Below are 21,225 nucleotides of genomic sequence, written 5' to 3' on the forward strand. Positions count from 1 at the left end.
GACTAGTCTGTTCCAGTGGGATGGCAGGCACCCCAGGGAGAGGATGAGCGCTCAGCTCCTCTGCAGTGGGGAATGTAGGTCAGGCAGCCCAGCTTCCTCAGCCAAGCTGCCAGAGCAGCCCCCTCGCCTGTCAGAGAAAAAAGCCGACTGAGATGTGTGGGCTCAACTGAGATCAGTGCTGACAGGGGATGCAGAGATAATAGTCACCCAGGTGCAAGGATCTGGGCCACTGTCTGGGGGTCCCTTTGTCCCCCTTCTCAGGGTGTCTCTCCCTCCACCCCTCCACCCCTCCAGGATCTCCCTGGCCTGCAGGCCAGCCCAGGGGCAGGCCTTGATATGTGCCTGGAGCAGGTGGCTATATTTTAAGATCAGGGCTCAGACCTCTAAATAAACCATAAACACAGCCAGCTTCCCTGGTACAGAAGGAGAGAGACGGTTCTATTTCTCTTCAGCACAGTGGCTGGGAAATAAACAAGTGGCTCTGCCTGTCACATATACTTAACCCTCTGCAAAGACATCTGTCAGACACACAGAGCTCCTGCCTTAGCCTTTCTAAGAAATAACTGAGATGCCCCAAACTTGGGCTTCTCTTTGCAGCCTTTAAGTTCATTTTTCCTTCAAGGTAGGGCGGGCATGGGGGCTTGCCCTTGACCCCAGGCAAAACTAACAAGGGGCAGGTGTGAAATCTAAGCTGCCCGGTAGCTGGGGGGGGGGGGCAGGTTGGCAGGGGTCTGTGGGCCATGGGAGTGGACAAGAGAGTGGTGGAGACGGAGGAAGTGAAGGGGAATGGAAAGGAGGAAGCGGGCGGGGTGTAGAGCCACAATGAGTGAAAGCCCAGGGGGCCTGGGAAGAGCACAGGTAGAGTGGTCACAGGTGTGGAAGGAACAAAGAGAAACAAAAGGCAGAGGGGGGCTCCCTCTTCATGAGCCCATGGAGCGAGATCTCCCACGGCCATAAAAGAAGAAGGAATGAGCAAGAACAAAACCAGAAAGGAATAGAAGGAGGCAAGCAGGTAAATAAAGCAGGGGAGGGGGATCCCTGGGTGGCGCAGCGGTTTGGTGCCTGCCTTTGGCCCAGGGCGTGATCCTGGAGACCCGGGATCGAATCCCACGTCGGGCTCCCGGTGCATGGAGCCTGCTTCTCCCTCTGCCTATGTCTCTGCCTCTCTCTGTGACTATCATAAGAAAAAAAAAATAATAATAAAGCAGGGGAGGGAGGAGAACCCCAGAGTTACCAAACCCAAGCATTTCCTCCCCGCGGCAGGAGGGGGGGCTCCTAATTGGGCAGAAGATGATGTTTACACTGAGCTAAACCAGGGGGAGTCAGTAGTGAGGCCAAGGGAATGGGAGTGGTTGGGAATGGTGGCTGTGCTGCAGAAACCGCAGACATGTGGTGGTGAAGCAGAAGGGGGCCTGTGAGCTTTAGGGTGGCCAGAAGCCAGCAGCACGCAATGAGGATGGGAGAAGAAGGTCAGAGGGAGCTGCAGGGCACAGAAGGCCAGCCCAGCAGGTGCTGCTGTGAAGGACACCTGCAGCAGGGAAATCTCCCAGTCGCTCCTGCCCCCAAGGTGTGGGAGGGGGTGGAAAAGAAACAAAGAGGCAGCGATCACGCATGTTCTAAAACACACACACACACACACACACACACACACACACACAGACTCAGCAAGGGCTGGCACACTCTCAGCAGCTTTCCCATGGGGATAAAGGAGACCCAGAGGCCTCCAGACTGTAAACCAGCCAAGTGTGGAGGGAGCCACGGACTTCAAATGATAGATCCAACAGACCTGAATAGGGGATGAGGTGTGCAGACTCCAAAGGCCAACCTGGACAGAAACAGAGATGGAGACAAAGACAACAAATACCAGATTCTCTTTCTCTCTCTCTCTCTCTCTCTCTCTCCCTCTCTGTCACTCACACATACACACACACACACACACACACACACACACCTCTAAAGGCATCAGACCCAAGAGAAAGGAAGCTCATGTGGCCCTCATCACCCTATTCTCCCCTCCCATATCTGCCTGCCTCCCTGGAGTTCCCTGCACTTGCAGATCCTGCAGGGATATGGCTGTGGAGCCCTCTCAGCAGGCAACACATCTGCACCCCCCCCCCCCCACACACACACATATCCAGAGGCAAGTAGCTGGCACAGGGACAGTCCCCTATAAGTGAGGCCAGGCTTAGATTCAGGAACTCCCACAAAAGGCCAGATCAAAGGTCTTCCCCCACTCTCCAGGGAATCTCAAAGCATTGGCGCTTCACAAAGCACTTGTATAGGTGGGTCCTCAGTGCCAGGCCCCCAGAAAGAAAGGATGTTTCTGTGCTGGCTTCCCTGTGGGTCCACAGCCACACCACAAAGGTTTTCCCCAGTACTTCTGACTGAGACTTGTAGCCCACTAGCTCCCTGCCAAGCTCACATCATGCACCAGTCTTTGCAAATGGGGTCTACGAAAAGGGCTGAACGACCAAGGGGGGAGGGTTCCCAGAGCTGTAGGTCCATTTCTCAACTCAAGCTCAAGCCCAACAGGCAGTGACTTAAGGAACAATCTTTGGGGACCAAGAGCTCAGATTTGGGCCACAAGTCTCCTGGGGAATGGGGACACAGATACTGAGCTCATCTACACTGGCCCATACCTGGATGGTTCCCATGGTGTCTACAGGCACACACTTCTCATTGTGTTTTACACAGACCCTGTCAGTCCCACTGAATGCTACACTATACAGCACACAGTCACCCATTGTGATGCATACACTGACATGCCCTATATCTCCTGTTCTGACATACTGTACACACCTCCTCACCCTTCACAGTTTCCATTTTTATCAGCACTGCACATGCAGACATTGAAAAATCCTACAGCCCTCAGACTTACACACACACACAGCCCCCACCATCCTTTAAAGCCTGCACACCACACCGGCCTGTACACTATACACAGGGCGTCCACACAGAATTCCCCGAAAGAACCCTTTGCTCCCCAGGAGGTGGATCCCGCCCCTGGCAAGCTAAAATGAGCTGACCTCAGGCTTCCCTGCCCCTTTCTTCCCTCCCGCTGCCTTTCCCCAACGCCCACCCCCAGCTTCAGGAAACTTTCCATCAGATCCCTAAAAGGGGAAACCCGGGCTTCCTCGAGCCCTGCCCCCCCAGGCTCACGCAAGCTGCCCCCCCTTCCCCGGCTGGGCTCTCACCGGCACCCAGAGGGGAAAGGTCACCGTAGGCGGTCCCCTGCCTGCGCCCTGGGAGTGAACGGCTGTCACCGAGACCTAGGGAAGGTGCCGGCCCCGTGTCGCCGCAGGAGCGCAAAGGGGTCGCGGGGACGCTCGGGTCGAGCGTCGAGAAGCCGAGGCGGCGGCGGCGGCGGCGTCTCCCGGGCCCGGGGCGGCCGAGCCTGGCGCTGGGGCGCGTGGAGCTGTCCGTTCAGCACCGGCGCGCGGCGCCCCAGCCCCACTCCCGCTCCGGCTCCCGCGGGCGCGTGCGGCGCGGGCCGCTGCCTCCCTCGGGGGCCGAGGGGCACGCAGAGCGGGAGGAGGGGGCCCTGCGAGCTGCGGGGCCGCGCAGCCACCTGTGAGCCTCCCGCGACCGCGAGCGGCGGCGGCATCTCCGGCTGGACGCGGCAGGAGACGCTTGGCGGACCCCGCCCGCCGGCCCGCCGGGCGCACACACAGGCGCACACCCGGGCGCACACCCGGGCGCACCCGCGCGCACACGCACAGCCGGCCGCGGCGGCCGCGGCGATGCCGACAAGCAGGTCGGGGAAGTTTCCCGCCGGCCTCGGCCGCGGGCCCCCGTGCTCGCAGGTAAGCGCCTCCAGAACGCGTGGGGTGAGCCCTGGCAGCCCGCTGGGTAAGGCGCGGCGCACGCGGCCCCGGGGCACCGCGCCAGGCGGGCGGGGAGGCCCGGGGCGGGGAGTGAGGGGCTTCCGTCTTGAGGGCCGGACGCAGGGGATGCCAGGCTGCCCGCCCCCAGCCTGGGCTGGCGGACCCAGGCAGCGAACCCCCCCCCCCCCCGCCCGGGGCTGCGCGCCGCCACCCCGCTCGGCCCAGCCCGGCCGTGCGCATCCCAGGGACAGTCCCGCCGGTCTGCGGCGGGCGGGCGGGGGCGTCTCCTCGGCCCGCCCACGCGCAAGGTCGGCTGCCTGCCCCCCGGGCTCTCAGAGTAAAGCGGCCCACGGGACCCCCGCGGCGAGGGTGCAGGCGCGGCCACGCTCCTGGAATTATACCCCCTCCTCCCGAGCCTCTCCTGGGGAAGGGGCCAAACCGCACGGGCCTCCCCCGTCCCGGAGCCCGCAGGCCTCGGACGCCCGCCCGGGGAGGGCTGAGCCGGCCGGGGACGCGCGGGCGGAGAGGAGGGTCCCGGTCGCCGAGCGCCCCGCGCTCACGAGGCGTGACTCCCCCGCCCGCAGGTGTAGCGCCGCCGCGCGGCACGGGCGCCGGGAGCCTCCAGCATGACCCGCCGGAGCCCGCGGGACGCGAACGAGGCCAGCGTCGAAGACGGGGAGATCCGCGTCAACGTAGGGGGCTTCCGGAGGCGGCTGCGCTCGCACACGCTGCTGCGCTTCCCGGAGACGCGCCTGGGCCGCCTGCTGCTCTGCCGCTCGCGCGAGGCCATCCTGGAGCTCTGCGACGACTACGACGACGCGCAGCGCGAGTTCTACTTCGACCGCAACCCCGAGCTGTTCCCCTACGTGCTGCATTTCTACCACACCGGCAAGCTGCACGTCATGGCGGAGCTGTGCGTCTTCTCCTTCAGCCAGGAGATCGAGTACTGGGGCATAAACGAGTTCTTCATCGACTCCTGCTGCAGCTACAGCTACCACGGCCGCAAAGTGGAGCCGGAGCAGGAGAAGTGGGACGAGCAGAGCGACCAGGAGAGCACCACGTCCTCCTTCGATGAGATCCTGGCTTTCTACAGCGACGCCTCCAAGTTCGAGGGGCAGCCGCTGGGCAACTTCCGCAGGCAGCTGTGGCTGGCGCTGGACAACCCCGGCTACTCGGTCTTGAGCAGGATCTTCAGTGTCTTGTCTATCCTGGTGGTGCTGGGGTCCATCATCACCATGTGCCTGAATAGCCTGCCGGACTTCCAGATACCTGACAGCCAGGGCAACCCCGGAGAGGACCCCAGGTTCGAAATTGTGGAGCATTTCGGCATTGCCTGGTTCACGTTTGAGCTGGTGGCCAGGTTTGCTGTGGCCCCTGACTTCCTCAAGTTTTTCAAGAACGCCCTAAACCTCATTGACCTCATGTCCATCGTCCCCTTTTACATCACTCTGGTAGTGAATCTGGTGGTGGAGAGTACACCGACCTTGGCCAACTTGGGCAGGGTGGCCCAGGTCCTGAGGCTGATGAGGATTTTTCGCATCTTGAAGCTGGCTAGACACTCCACTGGCCTCCGCTCCCTGGGGGCCACCCTGAAATACAGCTACAAAGAAGTAGGGCTGCTCTTGCTCTATCTCTCTGTGGGGATTTCTATCTTCTCCGTTGTGGCCTACACCATTGAAAAGGAGGAGAATGAGGGCCTCACCACCATCCCCGCCTGCTGGTGGTGGGCCACCGTCAGTATGACCACTGTGGGATATGGGGATGTGGTCCCAGGAACTACGGCAGGGAAGCTGACCGCCTCTGCCTGCATCCTGGCAGGTATCCTGGTGGTGGTGCTGCCCATCACCTTGATCTTCAATAAGTTCTCCCACTTTTATCGGCGCCAAAAGCAACTTGAGAGTGCCATGCGGAGCTGTGACTTCGGAGATGGAATGAAGGAGGTCCCTTCCATCAATTTAAGGGACTACTATGCCCATAAAGTTAAATCCCTCATGGCAAGCCTGACGAATATGAGCAGGAGCTCACCAAGTGAACTAAGTTTAAATGATTCCCCACATTAGCTGAGAGGACTTGTCATCTTCAAACCCACACTGCTGAGTTGCCTCTTGTGCCTCTGGCACAGTTCAGGCACCTTGTGGTTATGGTGTAAGAAGTACGCCCAACCCTAAAGGGGAGAGATGCATGGGATATGCACCCCAGGTTGCTTTTACAAGTATTTAGAATCATTTTTAGAGGGTGTTGTGTCAGACACCATGCCTTTGCACCCTTCAATGAAATGACACTCACTGGTCTTTGCTTTGTGGGCATAAAATGTTCACCTTTCTGCCAGAGGAGTACCACCCAGAATGCTAATTTTTCTGTTTATTGTGTGCTCTACTCTAGTGCTCGTGGCCCAGTACTGTCTGTGAGTTGTTTGTGCTCTTGTCTCTGAGGTTGTCATGTGAGTTTTGTACAAAATGCTCCCACAAGTCCATCCAGTGAAAACACATCTGTGGGTTCAGCAAGAACGTGATGGGATTTTTGCTCAGTCAGGTGAAAACAAAATCTCAGTCCTTTAGCCACCGCTTTCATTTAGTTTTGTTACCAAAACAAAGAATGTGAAGTTAAGCACACATGACCGATGCAAGTCCGTGTGTTGTTTTTACAAATAATCTGTAGCTCTGTGGCTTGCATGGGCACACGGGTCACCTTTAGGATGATGTACACTGATGTTCATCTTGTAAATGTCGCCTTTAGAGAATGTGACTCAGTTAGACATGTAGTGATGATTGAAGTTTTCTTTTTGTTTTGTTTTGTTTTGTTTGTTTTGTTTGTTTTCCAAGAAGAGAAGCACTAGGGACAGGGCTTCAGCTAAATAGGCCAAATCGTGGGATATCTGAAGACCATTCAAAGTCAGGCCTTCATCTTTCCAAGAGTGGCCATAGAGACATTTATTTCTGGCTGAGGTTCCTGCTCTAGGCCATTTGATGAAAGTTTGCTGTGTCTTAGATATACGCATGTTTCTTGAAATATTTATTTTTTAAGATGTTTAGAAATAAGGTCTTCTTGTCTTTCTCAACTAAAAAGAGGTTTACTGTCGTATTAGCTCCCTGAGGCAAACACTATTAGATCGCTAGCGAGGGCCGTAGCTTGGGAACTTTGTTGCCTCCTCTGGAAGCTCATAAAATGAGAGCCCCTTTATATCAGAGCAGAATTTACCTAGATCCTTTTGCTTCTAGGATACAGTATGTTATATGTGATGCTCTAATTGCCCTGCAGTTCCTGGTATGACAGGGAAACCCGGCAGTGTGGAAGAGTGTACTCAAAATATAGACATGCATGAATGAATCAAGTCTGTGTGGCTAACCCAGGACAGAAATACAGTAGTGCTTACTTTCATTTCAATGACCTTTTGGGAGAAGGTGGGTAGAGGCCAGGAGCAAAGAAAGAGTGTAAAATAAAATATCATTACTTCATAAAATGTCATAGATAACTGCAAACTTCTTGAAAAGCTTACTGCTACTTAAAAGACCTTTCAATTTTTAAACTTGTGTTGAAAGTTGAGAACGCTTTCCTTCTCCACAATGCCCTCTTGCCCCTTCTTCAGTCAAACTAGCACACAACATGGTGAAGGGAACCTAGGGCAGCTTTGTAACATAATTCTCTAGGTAATCAGGTGGTTCTTCAGGCGGCTTCCATTACTGTTTGGTCTTTGGAAGGGCTACTGAATCCAGGGGTGTAAGTGAGGAGTTAGGCAGGCTTTCTATCTAAGGTTTGGGCCTTCTCTAAAGACGTCCATTTTTAATCTTAGCTGGTTGAAGAAGATACATACCTCAGGATTCTGTCAGAAGGCTTTGTTACTTATGGTTGCTGTAGCTTCTACAAAGTGGGCAGTTGGTTGGATGAATGCACTAGTCCCTCACACCCTTGAGTCTCCAATTCAAATCCTCCCATGAGACTGGAGCCTCACAGGGGGCATAGAGGTGGCCGCCTCCTCGTGCCCGGTGGTCTACCATCCACATCTCTTTGCCAGAAGCATCAGAAAAGGTGAGATGACTTGGGGGCGACTGGCTTCCCAGTCAGAAGAGCAGGTTTGTTTTTTAGAGTTTGCACATGGTGTACATGGACCACCAGATTTGGCTCATGTTTCCAGCACTAGATGGCAGAGAATTTACAAAATTACCCCAGCTGCATGGAGGGCAGGTGATGGTACAAATTTGTGAGCACTGTTCAGTTTGTCAAGGATCATAGTTCTCAGGGCACTGAGCATGGTGTCCATGGTCACTGACCATAAAGCCTGTGAAAAGCTGAAACAAGGAAGGAGGCAGAATAACTCAGTCACTCTCATGAGTATTTTTTCAACAGGCAGGTCTTACCACCAAAAAAGAGACCGCTAGTGGTTACTCTTGACAGATGCGAAAGCTAAAAAACTGGACTTTCCGTTTTAGTAATGACTTGCATTTATTTGGTGCCTTTCACTGGGGGAATCCCAAAGTGCTTTAGAGACTGTCTTTTTAACATCTCTTGTACATATTTATGCACTTGTATAAAATATTGCTGTGTCCATCCTGGACCTTTAGTCACTTCTGAGAGTGAGAATGTCTTAATAGCATCGACTTCTCCAAGCTGTGGTTTCACATTAGAGGGAGAGAGAACAACCCAGCTGACTTGAACCCTGGAGTTAATTCCCACAAAGGGTGGTGCCTGAATGTGGCGTAGGGAGAAATAACCTTCCTTTCCTTCAAAGTACCACCAAGGTATGGAGTTCACAAGTGCTCTCAGTTGGGCTCTAACATCTTAAGTAGCTGTTTCTTCTGGTCTCTGAAACTAAACAGGGAGGATCAGGTGAATTTTATGCTTTGTCTCTGGAGTTAAGAATACAATTATGAGGTGACATCATTGGCCACCAGGCTGTCAGATTGACCCATAAGCCTCCTTTAGGGGGACACAATAGAAGCTTCAGATCACTTATTTCCAGCTGTGGCTTAAGAGCAACTTCAACTTTCAGCATTTGAATGTTGTTATTTTCAATGCCATTGGGACAAATGTATGGACCAGGGTCTTCTGACAACATATATGATGAGCATTTCAAAAGTGCCAGTTGGAAGTGACACTGTGTCTCTATTGCATGGATAATGGTTATAGATTTGTATTTGCTGCCAAACACCCTCATTTCCTGGGTTTGTTCCTGAGGAGAGGTGTGTTGTAATGCCGAGCTGATTTGTAGTTCCTAAGGTACTAACTGGTATTTAACATTTGGATTTGTTATTTCTACTTCTCTTAGTACTCAAATAATTGAACTACCTACTAATTCTTGCCTCATTTCAAAGAAATGATTTGTTCTGCACTTTGGGAGAGCAGCAATCTGTACTGGCTCTGTGTTATCTACTTGAAGGCTTAACTGGTATTTCTTGTATGTTTTAACAGCATGACTTGTTACAGAGTTGTAATTTTCAAAATTGAAAACGCTGTATTTGCGATGTCAGTTTTAACACTCATTAACACACTACTGTGCAAGCATTGAGATGGGCCCTGCTGAACCATTATGTCTGGTGGCTGAACATTAGTCTCCGTGCCTCGACTCAGGAATGAGGAGGAACGCTGACACACTCAGGACCCCAGCCCTGAAGACTGGATAGAAAAAGATTATTTATGCTTCCTTAAGGCACTTCAATTACATATGGAGTGGTAAACACAACAAGGGTGTTCAGCACTGAAGACCAGAGTTCCTGGGAGAGGCTGGGCTTTTTGAGCATTTGTTGGGAAAGAAGAGCTATTATTTTTTTGTGGGCACATGGAGGTGACACTCTATTCACCAGGACCTAGAACCTCTGGCCTGCTTTGTGGAAGGGATGGTCATTTATTCTTGGAACCCTGGTGAAAACAGACAGCCTTAGGATTTTCCCCTTCCATACTGCCTTGCTTGGTAGCACTGAGGGGCCTGCCAGCACCACTCCCACCCCTATCAGCTGCATTGTCCCTGCTGCTGTAGCACCTCCCCGATGGTGACGTGGGTCCTGGATAAGCTAAGTGCCCTGTGGTGTGAATATTGGGGATGCAAAGAACCAGCCCTCAGCACCTACTTAACTTGGTGGGGCCAAGTTAAGGTATTAGACCATGAGCTATTGCAAAGGCCACACTATACTATAGGAAGGTCACTGAGTTCTACTCCCGGTTTTGCCTTCAATTCTATGATCTCACATACATCATCTGGCCTTTCTGAGGCTCATATCCCACTGCTACAAAGTGAGATGGTTGGATTAGATCATCCCTAAAGCCCTGGCCAGTTCTCCATCTCAATGTAAAACCCAGAATTTCTGCAGGCCTCTCCACTCCATATTACAGCAGTGAGCAGGTCCTGATGTCCTTAAGCAGAGAAGAGGGACTGCTCACAAACCTATGTGCTTTCATTTCTCTCTTTAGTCCCCAGCCACGAGAGCTGAGAGTTTCAGGAACAACAATACCAGGGAAATCTTTGGACTGGTGTCCATGCCAGGTGAATAGAGTTTAACATAAAGAACAAGTGTCTCCTTTGGGCTTTAAACTATTTATATATCTAATCCAAATTCCTGCTATCAAAAAAAAAAATCATTGGACACAGAGGAAAATCACATTGATCCCATTTGGCCTCAGGGCTCTTTGCCATTGTGTGGGTAGTGTGTGCGGGTGTTCTCTTCTGCAAGACCTGCAGAACGGTGTGCAGCAGGCCGTGTGAACCTGTCTCCGGTCTCCTGGGGGTTCAGGAAAGGTGCTGAGGGACTCACATGCAGCCCTGGGAAGGCTCTTGAGGCCACCGGGGTCCTTACATCCCACCACAGGGAGCAGAGTGCATGTTTCCCCTCCGACAGGCGTAGAAATGAATGTTTGGGGATATTCTGGGGCCAGGATGCCTTGCATCTTAAAAGGAAAAACAAACACCTCCTCTTGAGGGAAGAACTTAAATACACGCTCACGTGGCTTATTATCTCCTCTTATTTATCTCCTTTTAACTAGCACTTCTACCTGTGGACCTTGTCTGGGTGTTACATCCAATTGATACAATAGGTCTTGAAAATCTGCAGTTTCCTTCCCTCGGTGACCTCATTTGTCAATCTGATCATCTTCCTGGCTGAATTCTCCAAAGCAAGTGATTGTGTCTGCAGGTGACAAGCTGATGCTTTTTAGAAGAACATGGAGACAAATGAGGCCTCAGAGATGTGGCTCAGGAGAAAGATCCTCAACAGAAGAAAGGGGACAGTCATGCCTAAGAGGTAGTGCAAGCTCCTACAGAAGGAAGAAGAGATAGAAAGAAGCCAGGAAGAAAGAGGGAAAACACACGAGGGTACAGAGAGAGTGAAGGAAGATAAGGCAGGGAAAACAGGAGAAAGAGCAGAGAATTCGGGAGGAGAGGAGAGGAGAGGCTAAGTTTGAATGGGTTACTGTAGGCCTTCTCCTGAATTCATTGGACTTCCTGTCAGTGTGGCCTGCTCTCAGCCTACCAGTGGCTTCCTGGGAGGTGAGGGGGGCTGGCTGCACCCCCACCTCCACCCGGGTGCACCTGGCACCTCCACCTAAGAGGTGCACGGTCTGGTGGAATGGAGACGTGGAAGCTCCCGAAAGCGTTTCGGATGAAAAGGGGCGTGAGGCCACGGGGAGCGGCGCAGTAAATGTTTCCTGCGGGCGTCTGAGCGGCCTCCAGACGCAGGGACCCCCAGCCCAGCCCAGGAGGCCCCGCGGGCCAGCGGGGGGCGGGGGGCACAGCCGCGAGCAGTGGAGCTGCATTCCTTGGTCACCGGGTGGGCCATGGGGCGAATCAGTGCCCGGAGAGCGCGACTGTCCGCGGGGAGGCCCGGGAGACCCGGCTGAGGGCAGATGTGCAGGCGGGGGGCTGCGTGGGTGCCCCCGAGGTGGGCTCTGGGCCTCGGCCTGGGTCAGTGACTGCACACGGGCCAGCTGGGCGTCCGGCGTGAGGGGTGGCGGGGTCGATGGTGGTGCCCCCAGGAGAGACGGGAGCCCTTGGATCTGTCCCTGAGGTTGAGCCCTGCGGCCTGAGTGCCCGGGGATGACCGGAAGGGATGGAGGTATGTGTGGGGGTGCCCAGGGGAGTCTGGCCCTGGACTCCCCAGCTGAGACGTGGAGTTGGAGGCCCTGGGTGGGACAGCCCGGGAAGGTCCAGGAGAAGAACAGAAGAAGGGACGGTCCCTGCACCAGAAGGGGCGCTGGGGCAAGTGAGGCCCCCTGGCCACCCTGGCTCTCCTCTGCCTGCCGCCTGGAGCTGCAGGCCTGGTTCCCTCTTACCCCTGAGACCCTCCGGGGGGCTGATCTCTGCCACCAGCCTCAGCTGTCCTTCATCCATTTCCTTGTTTTATCTCTGCCATCGGTGCCTGTTCCTCCCACTCTCTCCAAACTGCTTTTTGAAAGCTCACCAGTGCTCTGCTGATAGTCAAAATCACTGGCCTTTCCTCAGTTCTCAGGCTCCTCCACCCGCGTTCTACCCCATGGGCCAACCTTCACCTTCTTTGCACTCTCTCCTCTGTTGCTTTTTGGACAGTGCACATTGCTGCTTCTCTCAAGGGCTCTGCTTCTCCTTCTCACATTCCCACCAGGGGCTTTGTCCTCCTTCTGACCCTCTTGACCATTCATTTCCCCTGAGGTTCTGTCCTTAGCAGCCCGCAGTGCACTTCAGCCAGGCAGCAGGCTTGACCAGTGTGCACACGCCTTGCATTTGTCCTTGCCTGACCCCACATCACTTCTGAGCTCCCAGCACATCGCCTATGCATTTGGGTATCACCATGTCTGAAACTGGACTTCTTAGGGTCACGCAAGCTTCTCTTCCTCCCACCTTCTCCCTCACTTCTGGCAATGGAGACACAGTGCTCTCAGCCAGCCAGGTTGGAATTTTAGTCATCCTTGGATCTTCTTCACTTACTTAGACATTTTCTCACCATAGCAATCATTTCTTGACACCTGACTAATTGCTGAGCACCATATTAGACGTAAGGGAAGGAAATGTTAAGGGTATTGCTTATAGCTCTTAAGAAGTATAGACTTTAGAGGTACTTTATTTGTGCATTGAAATCATCTGGGGAGCTTTCAACAAAGTAGATTTCTGGGCATCACTCCATCTACAAAATCAGACTCTTGAGGGTGGGTCCCCAGGAATTTGTAATCTTAAAATGCTCCTGTGTGATTTTGAGGCAAGTGGTGTTCAGACCCCTCCGGAGAAACAGTGACTCGGGGAGTCCCCTGACAGTCCTCCCCCTCCCCCTCATGCCCGGGCCTAGTGGGCACCAGGTCTTATCACTCCTTTCTTCACTGCATTTTGCACATTGGTCTCTTCATATTCACTCTAAAGACTTCCACCCCACTTCATTGCTCCTTAGCTCATGCGTTGCTCATTTCCAACAGACTCATCTCCAGGCTCTCACCACCAAGCCATCCTTCCCTGCAACCCAGGCTCATCTTTCCCTTCCTGTATCTTAGACTTACTGGTGACTATTGAAGACATAAGCACCACTGACATGAAGAGTCACAGCTGAGGAAGTGAAAAATCTGCATGGACAAAGAAAAGTACTCCTCTAGGAAGGAGTTGCCTTTCAATGAAGCAATGAGGGGCAGGTGATGGGGACATAGAGATTTGCAAGATCGAACATGAGAGTTGGTGGTACAAAGGGCTTGAATGTTGGGTGACCGAACTCACTACCTGTCCAGCATGACCAAACCTGAGTCCTAGACTCACGGTCTCCCAAAGAGGCGTGTGAGTCTGTCCAGCACTGAGTCGTCCCTGGACACCCAGGGATTATGGCATGAGGTAGGCAGACTGGGGTAATATGCTAGAAACGGAATTGGGGTTCTCCAGGAGGTTTTTCCACTCAAAACTCTTTTCGTCTCTTACATCTCCAAACATTTAAAGAATTCTGAGCTATTTTCAGACCTACTATGAAAAGCACTGAGGTGTTATCAGTCAGACACCAATCTAATCATTTCCTAAGAGGCAAGCTGGCATGACTCACTTTCGATCTGTCAGCTTTGTATTGGTTTTTCTGGCAAACTTTGTGGGTCTGCCAGGGCTGGCTGTAGCAGGAGCCACTGAATTGTAACCCACTGTGTTCAGGGTCCATTCTTACGAGGGCCACCGTCACAGGGTTGTAGCCTGCATTTCTCTTTGTGGAATATGCGGGAGGAGCAGAGAGAAACTGCAACACACAGAACTTAGGATGTCCCTAGGCTTCCCCCGCTTGCTAAGAGAGAAGCCAGACAGCTTTCTTTATGCCTCTCTCAGATTTAAGATTTGAGTATTGCTTTCAGATGAGGTGCTGGTAGAGCTGAGGGGGCCTGGAGGTAATTGTGGGTTCCTTCTCATGGCAGGTGAAGTCACTGGCTTCCACTCTGCCCTTCCCTCTGCCATGGAACTGGGAAACCAATGATGGGAGGCGTTTAAATATATTACTATGTAATCTGCCAATTTTAAAACATGAGATCACTGATTATTCAGTAGTCTCATTTTTTTTAAAAGCCCTCTCATGTTAAAAAAAAAACAAACTAAAAATTGCAGTCAAATCAAAATATCTTACTGGCCTTCGCATTTACCTGAACTCCCCTTCGCCCACCATGGGAATATGTATGTAAATGTGTGTCAAAGCTTCAGAACTAGCAGATGCTCGGAGTCTTGATGCTAAAGGACTCATTTGAGCTGGTATTTCAGGGATGAGCTGATGCCTGGAAACTGGAATGTGCAGATGTCACATATTCAGAGAGACTGGAGTGCTGGCCTCAGCAAATGATGCCAAGAGAGGAACTGAGAGGCTGAGTTAAATCAACCAACGGCCATCATCTAACTGGGTGCAAAGCCGTTTGCCAAGTGCTGTGCTGAGGGCGATGGCAACATCTTCCACACGTGCCCTCCGCCCCTAATATTTTCATATGGGCACCATCGGGTGAAAAGTCACCTTGGATGGCCTTTCAAGAGCAGCTTTGAAATGTCACAGAGGGATGTGCGCCTGCACATGTGCATGTATCCATGTGTGTCTGTGGGTCTCTGTGTGAATCTGTGTGTCTGTGTGTCTGTCTATGGGTGTGCTTGCGCCCCTGTGTGTTTGTGAGTGTGGAGGGTGAAAAGGAGGTGGGTGCAGCTGCTCTCCAGGACTCCCAGAGACATTATTTTCATAGGCTTTGCCTGCATTCCGCCCAATTTAAATTACATTTTTCTGCAGCTAGTGCCTCTGCTTTATGTTTTACAGCAGCCAGTATTTTTTCTTCTCAGCTCTTATTGCAATTTATCATTTTTGTTCATTGGGTGATGCCTGTCATCCCCAGTAACTGGAAGATCCCCGGAAAGTTTATCTCCAGTGCTCAGTATAGTACCCAGCACAGAGCAAATGCTGATAAACAAGAAGTAAACCAAGGGCTGAGGGGCCAGCCTAAAGTGTGGAGTTCAAGTCCTCTCATTGGGAGTGATGCTAGAGAAATTGCAGGTTGCTGGGCAGTAGATCTGACTTGCCACCTAACTGAAGTGGGGTCGGGAGGCCTCATAACGGGCTTTCATTGAGTGGACATCCTTAGCAAAGCCCCCCAGGCTGCAGACCTGTGACATGTGGCTCAGGCAGTGCTACCAGTAAGAGTGGATGCACATTTCTGAATGAGCTCCGGGACTGAAGAGGGGCTGCCAAGACATTCCCACTGGGTAATGACTAGTGCCTAAGCCTGTGTGCAGGGATCAATGCATAAACACCCCATTCCTCTGGGGCAGGTCCAGTAGAGATCATCCACATTGTCAGGCTTTGGAGTGGAGGGCACTGGATGTGCCAGCTGTTGGGATGGCAGGTATCATTTTGTACTGGTTGGAGGGGCAGTCTTAACATGAATGTTTCACGACTGATCCTCCAACAAAAACCAGAACTCTGAAACTGAGCCCTTTACTTAGATATTTCTTCTTTGTGGCTAGCTAAGCAAAATGCAGGGTGTGTACTGAGTGGGCTCTGCAGTTCACCAACTCGGACACTGACGGAGCTGGTGAGGCATGTGCTACTGTGAACGTGTCACATACACTGGCTGAAGTGTTGGGCATGACACAGCACCTTTGTGGCCTTCAGAAGACAGGGGACACCTGATCTGGGCCTTACTGTGAGGAGGGGTGTCAGAGAGAAGAGCAGGTGCCAGGTTCCTGGGGGCAGGACCTCGGAGGTACAGCTGTGGTGAGCATACAGCCTACTCTGTTGGATGGGGACAGACCCAAGAGGGCTGAGCAGACAGGTGGGAAGCTGCCCGAGGTCTATGTAGGAGTGAGTCTTGGTGGGGAACTGGGAGGAATTCAGATCAGCTGTGGGGAAGGCCATGGCCAGAGGCTCTGAGAGCCCCCAGCTAGACTGGCAGGCTTAAGGCAAATTTATTCCATATTTAGCTTTATTTATTTAAATTGTGCCCCAAATATACATATCAAAAAGTTACCATTTTAAGTGTGTAGTTCAGTGGTGTTGAGTACATTCACATTGTTCTGCAACCATCACCACCATCCGTATCTCCAGAACTTTTTCATCTTGCGACACTAAGACTCCCACCCCTTAAACAATAACTCTCCATTCCTCTCCTCTCCCCAGGCCCTGGCCCCTAGTGAGTTCTGTGTTTGTTTTGTTTGTTTATACATGCAGGTAGAGTGGAGAAGGGAGTTCCCACACAGTACAGTGGAAAAACACTTGCGCAGATCTGTGTTAATACTTGAGGTCAGACTTTTCCTAGCTATGGGGACTTGGTTACGTAACCTCATCTTTTGAACATCTGTCTTCTCAGCTAAAATATAAGGATGAGGATGAGGATGTTAATAGATAACACTACGAAGGGCTATTTGGAGAGCTTGATATGTATTCCTGCATTTAATTGTCCCAACATCCTATAAAACAGGTTCTATAATTATTCTCACTTTGTAGATGAGAATACTAAAGCAGGGAGTGGTTAACTAAGCAGCCCAAGGCTGTGCAAAACCTCTACCTTATAGAATATATTGGTCATGGAAAGAAAGTGCCAGGCACAGAGTCAGAAATATCATTTATTGCTTCCTTTTCCAGGAGTCCTGACCAGGTACAGTGTCTGTAGTCTGTGTACACTTGTGTAACAAGAGCTTCTTTATGCCAGGAAATGCATTTTATAGTCATTGACTCATTTAAGTCTTCACTACAACACTGGCGGGTAGATCATTTTTAAATGTATTTAAAAATTTTGCATTTTGAAAAAGTACCCATGTGTGGTAGCTCAGTTGTTTTAAGTGTTTGACTCTTGATCTCAGCTCAGGTCTCAATCCCAGAGTTGAGCTGAGCATGGAGCCTACTTTCAAAAAAAATAGAATTTTATGGGAAGCACTCCAGATTTATATTTCCAACTACCTTCAGGATGCCTGCAGGGGATATCTCATAGGCATATAAAATTCAACATGTCTAAAACTGAACTCATGATCCTATCCCTCAAATCCACTCCTACTGAACTGTATCACTGTTTTGGGGTAGCCCAAGTTGGGGTTCTCAGGGCCATCTCTGACTCCTCACTGTTCTTTAACTCTCCAAATCCATTTAGCTAACTTGTTCCACTGGTTCAACCTCCCAAATAGTTCTTGGATTTGCCCTCTCCTCCTCATCACCAGTCCCATCAGCATTCAAGCCCTCATCCTCTTTCCCTGGATTAGCACAGAAATCTCTTCCTTCCCAGTTCTCCCAGGCCCCCAAAACATACAACCTGTTCTGTTAGCCCTCCACTCAGCTCTGTGATTACAGGTATATTTCTAGTTGAGGCATGGGTCACGTTCCAATCATCTGAAATCTCTGGTATGTGTCTACAACTCATTTAGTTGCCTGAATGTTTGCTGAAGGAACTGTCAGCACCAATGACATTACCAGTAACACTAGATCAAACCACTAATGTGCTGGTTTGGGGGAAGTCGTGAGAATAAAGACAAAGCAAGATTTCCAGCTGAATGCCTGAATGTGTCATTGAACTGACTGAGGATTCTTATTAGCTGATCGCAGGTCTGTCATCAGTCCTTGGATTGTATATATTAATCACACATATAGAAAATATATAAAATATGAAATAGAACTGGTAGCAAAATACATAGTATTGCTCTGACTTTACTGCAAGCAGGTACATTTTTATTTTCTTACCACATCATCTTACCATTCAACATTCAGTTGAATGTTTCATTTTATAAAGCACTTTTTAGTATTATGGTTGGTTCCTCATGATGTGGTAAGCCTGAGAGTGTTCTGAGAAACATAAATATCCTTTATTCTTCGTACAGTTTTTTGTACCATTGACAACAGAATTAGAGTAACAAAAATTACACTGTCTCAGAGCTGAATAAAAAAAGATTGTTCCTTTTCTCATATTTATGTGGCATATATGTGATACAGCAGTCTGTTTTGTATGAATCAAAGGGTCTGGAACTCCAGACATGTGACCATTTTTACTGTGTAATAACAATAAAGCAGTTCATGTCTCCCCTTTTAGAAACTGGGGAAAATTCACTGAGGCCTTATAATATAGTTGGATACAGGGAATACAGTAGTATTTGTCACATGAATTTTCACATTCAATAGAATAATTATTTTGCTCAGGGGCAAAGTAAATGCTTCCTTAGGCTCCAAAGTCTTGGGTACTGAGTAATCTTGGTTTGGGAGATGACACAGATACAGTGTTGTGAATGTCAGGCCTTTCTCAGGAAAGCCATTTGTTTACAGCTCATTTCTCTGTCTGTATCTTTGTTCATTTATCCATTTACCTTCCTATGCAGCCATCCAGCAAATACTGAATGTCATTGGAGATGCAGTGGTGAGCAAAGTAGACAGGATCCGTGTCCTCGGGACACCTGGGTGGCTGGCTCAGTGGTTGGGTGCCTGCCTTCGGCTCAGGTTGTGATCCCAGGGTTCAGGATCCAGTCCCTCATCAGGCTCCCTGTATGGAGCCTGCTTCTCCTTCTGCCTGTGTCTCTGCCTCTCTCTTTCTCAGTCTGTGTCTCTCATGAATAAATAAATAAATAAATCTTAAAAAAAAAAAAAGGATCCATGTCCTCATGGAGAGAAATAAAGGTATTTAATATCTAAAAGTTGGATTTCTAAGATTTCTTAGCCATTTGCCTAGATACAAAATTTAATTCTATTTCTTTTACTTGTGGTTCATTCATTATTCCACAAGCATTTATTAAACATTGCTACGTCAGGGCCTATGCTGGTGCTACAGAGATTATGAAAACATGGGCCCAGTGCTGGCTCTTAGGCAGCTTAGGTGGTGAGATGGAGGGATAAGTAGATATGATAATGATACTATATGGAAAGTGCAATGATGGGGATCTATGTCTGGGCGTTCAGAGGACACATCCCCGATGAACTTTTTTTTAAAGATTATTTATTTATTTACTTATTTATTCATGAGAGACACAAAGAGAGAGGCAGAGACATAGGCAGAGGGAGAAGCAGTCTCCCTGCGGGGAGCACGAAGGGGGACTCCATTCCAGGACCCCAAGATCACAGCCTGAGCCGAAGGCAGATGCTCAACCACTGAGTCACCCAGGCGCCTCTAATGAACTTTATTCTGCAAGTGATGGGAATCCATTGCATTCTGGATTGATGGTGCCAGCAAATGGGATGGGGGGAGTGATCTGAGGGGCTAAACCTGGGTCAAAGACCTGTTAAAGGGATGCTGCAATCATCCAGGCAGGAGATGATGAATGCTGTGGGGCAGTGGGGAGAGGATGGAAATGAAGACACAGATTCAAGAACTATTTGGAAGTCTCAATTGGCAGAGGGATGGTGTGGGTTGAAAGACAATGAAAATTCAAGGAATCCCAGGTTTCTAGCATTGGTGTTTGGACGATAGATGGTAGTGCCAATTGGATAGAAAATACAGAGGAATAGTATTTGGTAATGCTGAACTTGAACGTACGTGTGTGACATCAGGAACGCCTGGGTCTGGAGTTTGAAGAGGCAGCCTTGGGCTGAAGGCAGGAATTCAGGAGCCTTTAGCATATGGGTATTTACTGAACAGGGTGTGATGCCACTGACAAATACTAGAAACACCATACAAGACAGACCTGCAAAAGTCATCCCTGTGTTTACTCTGAGAGTATTGGTAATGAATATTGATGCTTTCCAATGGGTGCTGTTAGAGAGATACTTCTTACCTAGGTACTAGGTACTAAGAATGGTTAGGTTTCTTCTGAGCAACTGAGTATGCTTTTATCTTTTTCCACACCCAAAGTTTAAAATTTTTTATTTAATTATTATAACATAGTTAAATATAATGTATTCATTTTTTAAAGTTTACAGTTTAGTGGTTTGTAATATATTCATAGAGCTATGCAATCATTACCATAATCAATTTTAGAACATTGCTGTAACCCCTAAAAGAAACCTTATACCCATTATTTCTTTCCTTTTTATTGTTGAACCATCTGCCCTGGCATGGATATACCACACTTTATAGTCCAACACTGTCCAATAGATTTACAATGAGAACCACAAATGTGAGCCCATAGCTGATGTAATGTTAAATTTTCTAGTAGTTGTATTTTTAAAAAGTAAAGAGGAACAGGTAAAATTAATTATAATAGGATATATTAACCCAGTATATCCAAAATATTATCATTTCAATATGTAATAAACATTAAAAATCATGAATGAGGTATTCCACATTTTGTTTTATACTAAGTCTTTGAAATACAATGTGTATTTTATAGTCAGGACTCATCTCAATGTGGACTAGCTTCATTTCAAGCACTAGTGGTTACCACATTGAATAGCATAGATGGTGTAAGCTGTCTGGTTTCCTTCTTCACTTTTGCTTCTAGGAAGCATTGAACCAAATGCAATGTAAACATGTTTTCTCTTAATACGATTCATGGCTCCAGATTGCTGGTCTACTTTTGTTTTTTCTTCATTTTGTCTTTTTAAATTTTTTATTTATGCTACTTTGTTATACTTTATGACCCCTCCTTTGTAAATTGCTTTAATTGAAGGTGGAAACTACTGAAGGTCTTGAGAAGAGAACCAATGACAAAAAGAAGATAGAAGCTTCAGTTGAGGCAAACAGCTGGCGAACTGATTTGAGGAACTGAGTACAAGCCTGTTCCTTTAGATGCAGCTGCTAACCCCTCTACCCACCTTTCTCTGGTCCCTTTGGCCCAACAGTCAACCTCAGCAAGCCACCATAGATAAAACTTCTTCTGGATAATACCAAATAATAGAAATGGGTGTAGCTGAGTGTGACTGGTAGATAGAGGCACCAGGAAACAGGCCAGATATTACTTGGAATTAACTTATCTAGAAAATATTCAATGACTTAGTAAAACAAAAAATAAAAACCAAACAGACCACGTGATTCTGGACCTCCTAAATTGCAGGATAGAGAAAGCAAGCAAGACAGAGGATCCTTGATGCATTCCCATCACATGCTTTCATGTAAT

The 21,225-nt window shown here is 49.6% G+C and overlaps 1 protein-coding gene across 1 annotated transcript; it reads left to right on the forward strand.

Annotated features, from left to right (window-relative positions):
• Nucleotides 1-3,688: 3,688 nt before the first annotated feature.
• Nucleotides 3,689-20,184, forward strand: KCNS2 (potassium voltage-gated channel modifier subfamily S member 2). Its single transcript, XM_077846708.1, has 2 exons — nucleotides 3,689-3,803; nucleotides 4,409-20,184. Exon 2 carries the CDS (start codon nucleotides 4,451-4,453, stop codon nucleotides 5,882-5,884), a length of 1,434 nt encoding a protein of 477 aa, XP_077702834.1. The 5' UTR covers nucleotides 3,689-3,803; nucleotides 4,409-4,450; the 3' UTR covers nucleotides 5,885-20,184.
• Nucleotides 20,185-21,225: the final 1,041 nt, after the last annotated feature.

Source organism: Canis aureus, chromosome 14 (assembly GCF_053574225.1).
Source record: "Canis aureus isolate CA01 chromosome 14, VMU_Caureus_v.1.0, whole genome shotgun sequence".
Taxonomy (NCBI): domain Eukaryota; kingdom Metazoa; phylum Chordata; class Mammalia; order Carnivora; family Canidae; genus Canis; species Canis aureus.

Excerpts from the sequence above, each read along its gene's own strand:
- KCNS2 (XM_077846708.1), top strand. The coding sequence starts at position 4,451 with ATGACCCGCCGGAGCCCGCGGGACGCGAACGAGGCCAGCGTCGAAGAC.